Genomic DNA, 12,694 nt, shown 5'->3' on the forward strand with positions numbered 1-12,694 from the left:
TATTTCCAACAAGTCTGATCTGCCTAGCTATTCGTGACTTCATGCATTCACATAATTTAACTGCTGTACCCTTAACTTCTGATTTTGAGTGGGGAGGGGGGGGCACATGCTTACATGTATGTGACTCTCATTCCAAGGAAGTTCAAGACTGGGCTGCGCCATAGCTCAAGCAGTTATTCGCTGGCTTCCCACCGTGGCGGCCCGGTTTTGATCCCGGATCTGGTCATGTGGCATTTGTGGTGGACGAAGTGACGCTGGGGCAGGTTTTCTCTGAGTACTTCGGTTTCACCTGCCAATCTTCATTCCACCTATTGCTCCACAATCACCCTCACCTATCATCTGGGGCTGGTACAATAGGCCAGAAGTTGCCGCAGTACAAGGGGCTTAGTCTTACCCCACTAGCAATAAAACAAAGTTCAAGACTCCCTTTTCCAGATCATTCTGGAGACTGCTAAAGGTTAACATGTCTTGCTGTACTCCTGCAGTTCTTATGGCTTCACCATGATGCCAGCCACGAGATCAGACATGTTGCTGGAACATCTTTCTGACTAAGGTTTGGCCTCTCTGGAAAATTCTTAGCTTGTTCAAGGTACAATTTTGCCATTGAAATTTAATGGAGGTGCCTCATGTAAATCTCATCTTTCAGTTTGCACTCTAATGTACTTCTTAAACAAAGTTGCTATGAAGGATTGTAGTATCAGCAGCACTACATTATAAATACTAAATTTATTAAATATCTTAACTGCATACGGATAAATTGGAATACAAAGCATCTGACTGTAATCAGAACGGGCCAAAAGGCCCAACCCCTGTGCTGTTGATATTTGTTGATTTTTATTTATATTTGTTGTTATTGTTGTTATTATTATTATTATTATTATTATTATTATTATTATTATTATTATTATTATTATTATTATTAGATTGCCTCTTTGGTCTAGTGGTCAGAGTGCCTGCCTACATATACAGAGGTTCCGGGTTCGATTCCCGGCNATCATACATGATCAGCTCTCCCTTTATTTTAAATTTAAACTTCACCCATCTCAGCATCGTTTTATTAAATCAAAGTCTACTGCAAACAATTTACTTACTTACTTAAACTCTTATCACATTTTCTGTCAGTTCACAAGGGCAAAGCAACTCAATTTGTTTTGACCGCAGCCAAGCCTCTGATAAAATTCCTCATACTCTTTTGTTATATAAACTCAGAAATTCTGGACTCTATGATCATTATATTATTTGCTTTCAAAGTTACTTATCATCTATATTTTCTGTTGTTTGCACTTTGGGGAACTCTTCCTCACCTTTCTCATGTTGTCTGGAGTACCACAAGGCTCCACTTTGGAACCTCTATTATTAATATTTTTTATTAATGATGTATGCACCAAAATTCATTTTCCCAAATGTCTGCCCTTTGCTGATGATTTAAAAATATCTCATCATAAAATGTACTGTGAATTGTAAATAACTACAATCTGATATAGACTCTGTACATAAGTGGAATATTGAAAATTACACGGAAAAAAAAACATAAAAGGGTAAAGCTGTCCCTGCAACAGGCTGTGTAGGACCACAGAGGTGTGAGAGGTCGAGGTTCCCACATCTTCTAGACAATCAGCCCACAGATGGTGGTAAGGTTGTCAGCCTTACGCACCTGCCATCCTTCATCCCCCAGGAACCTTTCTGGTACTCATTTCTGTTAGAGGTTGAGTCAACCCCAGGGCCATATTGCAGCTGGAAGGATTAACATATTGAAAACAAATATGATTTCTTTTACTCACAAAACTAACAGCATTCATTTTAATTACTTTTTATGTGACCTATCAATTGTACAACCTGATCGTGTAAAAGATCCAAGGGGTTTCCTTTTTGTTAGATAGCAAACTGCATTTTCATCATGTTGACTACATTCTCAGGCACTAAATCTGCTAGGACTAATTTGTTTCATCACATATAACTTTTCTTCTTCGGATAGTCTAAAAGTTTTATATATTACCATAAATCATTCAAAGCCTGGAAACTAGTCTGTCATCTGGAATAACCTTACTTTAGCAGATTCTAATAGGGTGGAAAACATACAAAGTTTATAAATCTGTGGTATAATCAACTTATTCAGCCCAACTTCTTCTGTAATTATAAATAAATGTTGAATTACTCATATTTTACAGTGTTTTATTGCAGGCAACAAAATCTTCATGTTTTATTTCTTATTAACATTTTCAAGAACAAAATTGTCTGTTGTTCTAATATGGATACAGCTGATCTCTGTGTACCCACTCAGCATATTAGAGACTTTCCCACCTTTAAAGTCTGTAATGTCTCAAGACTTAGCGCTTCAACAAAGTGCCTTATGGCTGCAAACAACATCTACATATCTCTCTACGTTTTCAATAAACATAACATCTCTCTTGAGGATACATTTTCTTTTGCTTAATCCTACTGAATTACTCCGTTATTGTTACCTGTATTGTTTTAACAAACAGGGTTAAATTTTAGTCTTGTTCTGGTTCTGGTTCTAGCCTTAGTCTAGCTTTTATGTACACTTTCAGTGCTCACCTGTTATATGAAACTCACTGTTAGCAAGCACTTAAAGTTATTATTGTTGTTGTTACCTGAGTATACCAGACTTGGTTTAGCCCTGGTGTGTTCAAACACTTAAGTTCAGTTAACTGAAATGGCTGATTCTAAAAAAGCTAAATCAAATATTTCCATCTCTGCATTATAAATTGCCACAAGCTGACCTGCGGTTGTAAAATGAAGGGACTCTGGCTGGATTGAACTGGTATTGCTCCAAGTCCTTCAGCTAACAACTGATACCGGTATGATATCAGAAATTAATTGTTACACGTCTGTACATTTCTCATCCATAGCAGATAAAAGAAGAGGTAAAGTTATCCATTCACCAATCTACACAGAGAAAACTCTACAAGTTACGCTAGTCCAATTCAGACTCAAAGTGGCTGCTTGAATACTTGATCCATTGGGTGATAAAACAAATCATAAACAAATCCATAAGTTTGATTATTCTAGTCACTGGAATAAACTTTGCTAATAACATTAAAAATACAAATTATTGCAAAAATGCAATCATTACTCCATTTTTATAAGTTTTGGTGTTTAAATGGAATCTACATGTATTTAACATTAGTTTGAACCATCTAATTAATACACACAACATTTCACTCACCTGAGCAAAATGATCAGCATTGGCACTTAGAACATTTTTCAGCCTCCCAGCTTCCTTGAACAATTTGGCCATTGCTCTGGGGTTTTTGAACACATCATTTGAGGTTTTCTTCATTTCATTAAATTTCTTTCCCAAGAAATCCCTGAGTCTTAACTGCATCTCCAGTCCACCAAGAGTACGGTCATACCTTTGCCAGAATTCAGTAACACATGAGAACATATGCATAGAAGTGCAAATAAGGAAGTATCTGCTTCTGCAAATTGTTTCAATATTGGCTAGACCAGTGGTTCTCAAACTGTGGGGCGCGAAGGGCTTGAAAGGGGGGCGCAGCATACTTTCCTACACATAAAAATTAAAACTGCCCTAAATCAATTAGAAAAGTATCAAAAAATAAAAATACATATAGAAAAACTTTTGATGAATACAGGCTTTAATTACCATGAATTTCAAAATAACTAATAATTATTCTCTTTACCGGCAATTATAAAACGCATATGCCAGAGACAGTGTTCATAGTTCGGCAGCGGCCGCATCCTCTTCCAAGTTGAACTGTACACGCACAGCTGAAAGCAGCGACTTATGTCATCTCATTGGCACCTGTTGGGCAGGAAGTAGGCAGTTTGTCGCCAGACTCAATGGTGATCGACGGGTATGCCTGTTTGATGTTGTGTTCTTATGCATTTAACGTTTCAGTGCAATTGTGCTGATTTGTTTATCTCTTGAAGTTGACTTGATTATGAACAACTGATCATGAACCGTTTCCTGATTAGTGATAGAAATGAAGACACCAGTGCTCCTTCAACTAGTGGTAGGAAAGAAGCTACTCGGAGTGTGAAAACGAGAAGGTATGATGAGAACTATTTATCACCAGGCTTTACGAAAACTGTGATCAATTATGAAGAACGTCCGCAATGTGTAATCTGTCTAGGTATTTTAGCTGCAGATAGTATGAAACCTAATAAATTAAAGATACATCTTGAAACCAAACATCTGAAGTTTACAAATAAACCATAAGATTTTTTGTTAGAAAGCTTAGTGGTTTAAAGTCCGTCCAACAGAAATTTGCTAAAACAATAAATGTGACTTCTAAGGCCCCATTTAGCCTCTTACCAGGTTTCTCATAGAATTGCTAAATGCAAGAAACCACACACAATTGCAGAAACACTGATTTTACCAGCAGCAACTGACATAGTATCAACAATGTCGGGTGACTCTTCTGATCAACAATTGAAAAATATCCCCTTCTCTAATGACACAGTTTGTAGAAGAATTTCAGACATTTCTGACGATTTATGTCAGCATTTAATTGAGAAGTTGTGTAACAAGTGCTTTGAACTTCAAGTGGATGAAGCGACTGATATTCATAAAGATGCTCATTTGATTGCGTACGTTCGTTTTGTTGACGAGTGAAATATGCGAGAGTAATTGTTTTTCTGTGAGCCTATCTTGAAAACAGCAACAGCTCAAAGCCTTTTTGACATGATTAATGCTTTCTTTAATGAAAAAGGGATATCATGGGATAAGTGCACTGACACATGTACAGATGGAGCTTGTTCAATGCCTGGAGTCCATGCTGGATTACAAGCAAAAATTAAAGCTGTTACTCCCGAAGCAGTATGGACTCACTGTATGATACATGGGGAGGCTCTGGCAGCTAAAGAACTCAGCCCACCCCTTCATTAAGCACTGCAGACGGTTGTAAAAACCGTCAATGTTATCAAGACAAATCCTCTGAAGTCTAGACTTTTTAAAATGCTGTGTGAGGAAATGGGTGCCGAACACACTGCTCTGTTGTTTTTTAGTGATGCTCGATGGCTTTCAAGAGAGAAAGGTATTAAAGAGAATGTTTGAGATGAGGCATGAGGTGTTCTGTATTTTAAATGGGGAAAAGCACTCACTGGCAGACAGTTTCAGCAACAAGAATTTTTTATTGAAAATGGCTTACTTCACAGATATATTTGAGAAACTAAATATCCTCAGCACTTCACTTCAAGGGAATGAGGCAGCTGTACTTTCTTGGAATGACAAAGGGAAGGCATTCATGAGAAAATTAGAGCTCTGGAGAAACAGTATGGAAAGTGACACGCTAGACATGTTCCCTACTCTGGTGTCAATGGTACAAGACACTGATAATCCAGTGCTTCCAATGGACATAAAAAGCTGCCTACTTGATCATCTCATAATGTTGAAAGTTCATTTCGAAAAATACTTTTGCAATGATTTTGATAAATTTAATTGGATTAAAAATCCATTCGAAAATGCTCCTGGGCCATCATCTCTGAATGTAAATGAGCAAGAACAACTTATTGATCCCACTAGTGATATTCATTAAAAAGTAAATTTAAGGAATTGTCTCTGTTGGAGTTCTGGATACACATTGGCACAGAACTCCAAACTTTGAGGCAAAAAGCATTGAAAACCTGATTCTTTTTGCAACAACTTACTTATGCGAGACAGGCTTTTCTGCTTTGGCAGCTATAAAGTCAAAGTATCTTTCAAGGGTAAATATTGCTAAAGAAGTTAGAGTGGCCATTTCTGATATTACACCACGTTTTGATAAACATTGTCCTCAAAAGCAGACCCATCCATCACACTGAACTTTGACATTTAAATGTTTGATTTTCTTTGTAGAAAAAAAATTAAATACTTGTTAGTTAAATATCATTTCATTTCAATACATACGTGGGGCAATCCAAAAGTTTCTGAAATTTGAATTTTGCGAGCGAATGGTTATGAGTACATCGAAATACTGCTAGGTGCCTCCTCACACATCCTTCTTGAATCAGTGCTGCAAGCGGCGTCGAGTTGAGTGGTTGGGTTTATTGTTGGTGAACATATTTCCATTGTTGTGTTTCCGTGAGTTTGCGGTTTTGCGATGGCTGACCTGAGAGAGCAGCGTGTCTGTATAAAGTTTTGTTTCAAACTTGGGAAAACCGCTGCAGAAACGCACCAAATGTTGAAGCAAGCTTTTGGTGAAAACAGTTTAGGCCAGACACAAACTTACGACTGGTATAAGTGTTTTAAAAATGGCCGAACATTGACTGATGATGATGATCGTTTGGGACAGCCGTCAACTGGCACCACACCAGAAAATGTCACGAAAGTTAGGGATCTGATTCTGCAAGATCGTAGACTGACTATCCAAGACCTCTGTAACACCTTGGGACCAAGTTATGGTACATGTCAACGAATTTTGTCAGAGGAAGTGAACATGAGGAGGATTGCAGTGAAGTTTATGCCATGGCTGCTGCAAAATGAACAGAAGCAGCATCGCTTGGAAGTCTGCAGGGAACTTCAACAACAGCTTCAAGAGGATCCAAACTTTCTTTCGAAGGTTGTCACTGGTGACGAAATTTGGGTTTATGACTACAACCCTGAAAGCAACCAGCACTCGTTGCAATGGGAGAGCCCTTCTTCACCTCGGCCAAAAAAACTCGACAAGTCAAGAGCAACATTAAGTCCATGTTGATCTGGATTTTTGATATTGACGGGATTGTTCATAAGGAGTTCGTCCCTCCTGGTCAGACAGTCAATAAAAGAGTTCTATCACGATATTCTAAGGCGTTTGAGGGAGGACATGAGGAGAAAACGTCCAGAGAAGTGGCGTACGAATGACTGGGTACTCCTCCATGACAACACACGATCATATACAGCTCATATTGTGCAGGAATTTTTGGCTAAAAACAAGATGGCAGTTGATTCCCACCCACCGTACTCACCAGACTTAGCTCCATGCGACTTCTTTCTCTTCCCCAAGATGAAAATCAAGTTGAAGGGGCGAAGATTTGATACAAGTTGAGGAAATTCAAGCAGAAACGCAAACAGTACTAAAGACCCTAACAAAGAAAGACTTCCAGGATGCATTTGAAAAGTGGCAGAAATGCTGGGATCAGTGTATGTGCTTACAAGGGGACTACTTTGAAGATGATCATGCAGAATAAGATCCAGATAAGACGTAATAGTTTTTATTAATACATTTCGGGAACTTTTGGATTGCACCACGTATTTTGGTTAATTGCAAGTGTTAAAACTAATTTTTATTGTAGGCCTAATATTGTGATACTTTAATTTTGAGTAAAATAACTGCTAAATAGTATGTANCTGTCAGCAACTCTGGGTATACAGTAGCATTCAATGGTAGGATCATAGTAAATAATGAACTTTAAAGGAATTTAAGGTACTATCACATCATTTTCATGGAAGGGCACAGAAAAGTCACAAAATACTCAGTGTCTCAACCAAGATCAGAACCAGATACCTCCCATACATAAGTCAGAAGCATTACTGCTTGAGCCAACCTGCTCTGTGAATTCAAACTTCATGCAACTGTATTGTGGCGCACCGCCTGAAAGCCGAAACAGTTCAGTCAGATCAAAATTGATTCTCTAGGCAAAAAGCATTAACAAAGCACGTCCCTGCAACAACGGCTTACCATGGGACTAGTAAACATGCACCTCCATGGAAACACTTGGCTAGACACATAAGTTACGGTAGAACTGGAGGTGTTTCTGTGGTAACTCATACATAAGCAGGAGGTTACCACTGAAATGAAATACTGAACTGTTTGGGGCGGTGTCTGCTATTTGGTATGCCAAGAACCTACCTCAGGGAGATTACACCAAATATAACAAGATCAGATTAGAGATAACCAGAAGAGAGATGAGATCAGAAAAGAGATAACCAGAAGAGAGACAAGATCAGAACAGAAGCAAGAGGAGAACCAATGGAAGTCTTCATGTGGCATAGTTATAGTGAACATTAGAGTGTGATCATTGTTCGTAGTTATGAAATGTTATAATTATCATGTGTCATAATTGTCTGTAGTTCCACCTGGTGGAATTCCCCAATAAACCACTTCCCCAAATCCGTAATCCATTAATTAATTGTCAAGGGACCCCGGACACGTGATAGTATTTTACTTTCATCTTTCCCAGATAATGTCCATATTTCCACCGCACATGTGAAACCTGTTTAACTTTTAGCATCCAGGATTTTGAAGTTAAATTCTGGCACTGGCTGCCAGAGTTTTATGTGGAGGACTGAAATGGTAAAGATGTTAGTTTTTAAGAAATGTGCCTATCTCCAGAACCATACAAGCTAAAATATTTCAGTGAAAATTATCTGAAAGATAAAAGTGCCAAATACTACAGTGAAAGTTTCATAATATTGCAAAGATCATTGTTTCCAATAGCATTTATAAATTCCTGAAATAAAACAATATATTTTGTATAAAGATCCATATCTATGGTGAATTTGTTTCTGGAAACATGTTCCCTCTCATGGTGTGACGGAAATCAAATTCAGGTGTTTACATTTGTCTAGTAAATACAAAAACGTGGGTTACATCAAGGCACATATACAATTCATATGCAGACATTTAGTATTAATTTTTTCTTCATGCTAACTATATGTGACACCAGAACGCCGATCGTATAGCAGAACAATTATCAATATGTTAACCTGCAAGGCAGGACATGGGTGGGATAAATTGAGGATTAATGTTCCCTTGAACTAATTTCCAATAATTTTGAAAAAAGTCAAGCAGAATTATCAATGGTCTATTTCTAAACCATAGGATGACAAAATTATGTAGCTATTCAATACAGTTATATCCCTTCTGCTTTCCTTGTGAAATGTTTCACTACTGCCCAGTAAGTTTGTCGCTGTCTGTGTTCGATCATTTTGTCCATTCTTTCCGAACTAATACTCAAATCATACGTTACCCATTGGCACAGACGGTAAACACTTGTACCAAAATGTTTATATTTCTTATGAATATACTGTTTGAAAATAACCCTCCCTCTATAAAATGTTGCTAAAACATTACTTGGCTCATCAGACAGATCGGATGTTCTAGTCCATCATACAGGATGTTTCACTCAGGGCGGAACCCGGCATTTTGTTAATAACTCGGATACTAATAAAGATACTGCAACGAAATTTGGAGTGGATTTACCTCAGTTCATGTGAAGTCTGGTGACATCATAACAAGTGCTGGAAATGGCCACCATTTGTGTCCAGACAGCATTGGACTCAGCATGCCATGTTTTGGAAAGTCCTTGCCCATACGTCAGGTGTCACTTCTTGGATGGCCTCACTTATGTTTGCTTTTAAAACGTCTATGGTTCACGGTTTGTTGGCGTAAACTTGTGCTTTCAAATGTCCCCACAAAAAATAATCAGGCAGCGTTAGATCGGGCGAGCGCGGTGGCCAAAGTCCCCTGGAAATGATGCGGTCGCCGAAAAAAGACTGGATTTCGGCCATGCTTGCGCACGAGGTGTGTGCTGTTGCTCCATCCTGCTGGAAATAACCGATAGATAATTCCTCATCGTCCAGTTGATTCACAAAGCAGTGGAAGATATCTAGGTACGCTGCTGTTGTGATTGTCGTGTCAAAGAAGATGGGTCCAATTATGCGCCGCCAGGAAATTCCTCACCAAACACCAGTCTTCTTGGAATGAAGGGGTTCTTCGTGTATTGCACTGGGATTCTCGCTTGCCCAAATGCGACAATTTTGTGAATTAACATATCCGGAAAGATGGAACCACGCCTCGTCCAAAAACCAAGTGTAGTCAGAATGTCTGGATTATCCTGGACAAGGGTCTGTAACCATTGACAATACGCCACTCTCTTCATGTAATCTGGCTCTTTTAACTCGTGCACCACGGAGATTCAGTATGCATGAAGCTTAGATTTCTTCACAGCACGATAGCTTGTCGAAAGACCTGATTCCTGTGAAACTCGGCGCAATGACTTCTTAGGAGACGCCAGGAGTTGGCCCTTCACATCCTGGATCGTTTCCACTGACATTGCTGGACAACCTCCTGTNTGCACTGGGATTCTCGCTTGCCCAAATGCGACAATTTTGTGAATTAACATATCCGGAAAGATGGAACCACGCCTCGTCCAAAAACCAAGTGTAGTCAGAATGTCTGGATTATCCTGGACAAGGGTCTGTAACCATTGACAATACGCCACTCTCTTCATGTAATCTGGCTCTTTTAACTCGTGCACCACGGAGATTCAGTATGCATGAAGCTTAGATTTCTTCACAGCACGATAGCTTGTCGAAAGACCTGATTCCTGTGAAACTCGGCGCAATGACTTCTTAGGAGACGCCAGGAGTTGGCCCTTCACATCCTGGATCGTTTCCACTGACATTGCTGGACAACCTCCTGTGTGCTGATCCAAAAGTGTCCCCTTGGTTTCAAGTTTTTTGGACAATGCCCAAATTCTGGACTTACTCGGTGGAACTCTGCCTCCAAACTTTGCCAGGAATTGTTGTTGACATGCTTTGATGGAGTCTGTTTTCCAGTATGTGCACACAATAAACACTCACTGCTCCAGAGTGTACCAATCCATTTTTCCGTTGTGTACGCACTTCACTTCACACTGGCGAACAACACTCGAGAAGAACAACCACTCTGTCTAAACACCCTCAGCCGAAAGCGCAAACACAAATGAGACCAGCAGAGGCGAGTACGCAGGGGCTAGACTGGCGCGACACACTGGATGCAGATAAGGACAGCTGATTAACAGGCGCAACACATCGACGTCGTTGCTACTCCATGTCGCGAGACTCAGACGGCGCATTACACACACACACACACTTCATTTATCATGGAACAGACGTGCTAGTTTACAGTACTGTTAAAATTTCGTTGCAGTATCTTTATTAGTATCCAAGTTATTAACGAAATGCCAGGTTCCGCCCCAAGTGAAACACTCTTTAATCTTATCAGTCTTGCCTACTTGATTCATATTGACATTGGTTCTTGTAGAAATCTTGGCATATGAACACACCGGCTCCACTTTATCAAGTTACCACTAAACAGGATATTGAAATATTCTTATATTTCGCTGTGTAGCTAACATTACATCTCATTTTTATTATTAGAGCCAAGAAAACAAGCACCTACTGTAGAGTCACATTTTGGAGCCACAATTGTCTCTGATCCATGTCATATATATATATGTCTAAATATAGGCTGCATTTATACTGTGACATGATACTTTAAAGATGAAACAGAAAAATACACTGACAACAATAAAAGAACCATGGGAAGTGGTAGGAAGAGGCTATATAATGAGGCCCAATGGAGCCAATTAGATTCTGAAGTATCTGCATGATTCCCAGTGTTGTAAGAAGAGCAAAATATGGTCATGAGTCCCAAAGGACTCAGAACCAAGAATGACTGTGCTGGTAAGGGCCAGCAGTGATTTACCTGACTGGCTGATGATTAATTAATTGTAAGTCAGCAGTAGCATTTGCTGGCTTCCTGTGAGTATGGAAGCAGAGAAATCACTGCTGTTGGAAGCTGCTAACCAGCAACAACCAGTGAAGACAGAAAAACTGAGAACACTTAGTATGGGCTGCAGTGATTTGTAGAGTGTGCAAATCAGTAAGAGTGTGAGAGTTATTTGTAGTTAGAGTCATAAAAATTCAATAAATTCAGTATCAATCCAAACCCTGCGTCTAGTCACTAACACATGGCAATACTATTACTTGGGGTGTTCAAAAATGATTGACACTCAATGTTTTTTCTTCACAGTAACCATTTATTGGAACAAAATACATTCAGATTATATTAGAGGTATTCCCCACCAATGTCTATGCACCTTTGCCATCATTCTGGGAGTTTCCGTATTTGCACAGCAAACCATTCTTTGGGAGTGTCCTGGCACCACTGCTGGACAAATGCCTGAAGCTCGTGACTGGAGAGGAATGTCTTACACTGCATGACAGCTTTCACTGCATCGAATAGAGCGTAGTCGCTAGGGGCAAAATCGGGCAAGTATGGCGAATGAGACAGCATGGTGTAACCTAGAGCACCCAGGGTGCCCATGGTCTGCCAACTGCCATGTGGCCACACATTGTCATGTTGGAGAAGAACGCCACGCCCCCATTTTCCATGGCAGCACTGCTGAATGTGTCTGCGGAGTTGGTGCAGTGAATTGCAGTACCAATCACTGTTGATGGTTGTATTGGGGGGAAGCCAATCCAACAGAAGGATCCCCTCCCGATCCGAGAACAGAGTCGCCATTTGCTTCCGGATGAATAGTCCCGGTCGTGACTTCTTGCGAGGAGGGCTCCCAGCATGCTTCCACTCCATGAACTGGTGTTTCATTTCTGGAGTCTTGTGCCAGAACGACTCATCGACAGTGACTAGACACAGTCAGACCACACAGTCCACCATTGCCCATGATTGTCTGCTTCCAGTTGTCTCAGCGCTGTCCACGACTGCACCTGCACACCACCAAGAATGACGCAGCACTGTTCAACCTGTGCGCAGTAGCAACGTCATCTCATGACCATAGGCGGCACTATAGCACGTCTTCCGACATACACTGGCTCGCATTTGACACTGCTACTTTTCCAGAGTTATGGAGGGAGTGTCAATCGTTTTTGAACAACCTAAATAATTTGTCTCTGCTCCCAACAGTTATATCATGTCAATGAGGTAGATTCGGAAGACCAGGATCTGTGCAGATCTTTGTTTACATGGAG

At 40.0% G+C, this 12,694-nt stretch overlaps 1 protein-coding gene across 2 annotated transcripts in view; it reads right to left on the reverse strand.

Moving 5' to 3' along the window:
- The window catches only part of LOC111871724 (hypoxia up-regulated protein 1), a 63,675-nt gene that overhangs the window by 35,961 nt on the left and 15,020 nt on the right, over positions 1-12,694 (reverse strand). For both annotated transcript variants that reach the window (XM_023865019.2, XM_023865018.2), the window contains exon 6: positions 3,188-3,374. In XM_023865019.2, the coding sequence (XP_023720787.1) occupies positions 3,188-3,374 (187 nt within the window). The remainder of the gene's footprint in view (positions 1-3,187; positions 3,375-12,694) is intronic.

The sequence above is a fragment of the Cryptotermes secundus genome, unplaced genomic scaffold, assembly GCF_002891405.2.
Source record: "Cryptotermes secundus unplaced genomic scaffold, Csec_1.0 scaffold514, whole genome shotgun sequence".
NCBI classification, from domain to species: Eukaryota; Metazoa; Arthropoda; class Insecta; order Blattodea; family Kalotermitidae; genus Cryptotermes; species Cryptotermes secundus.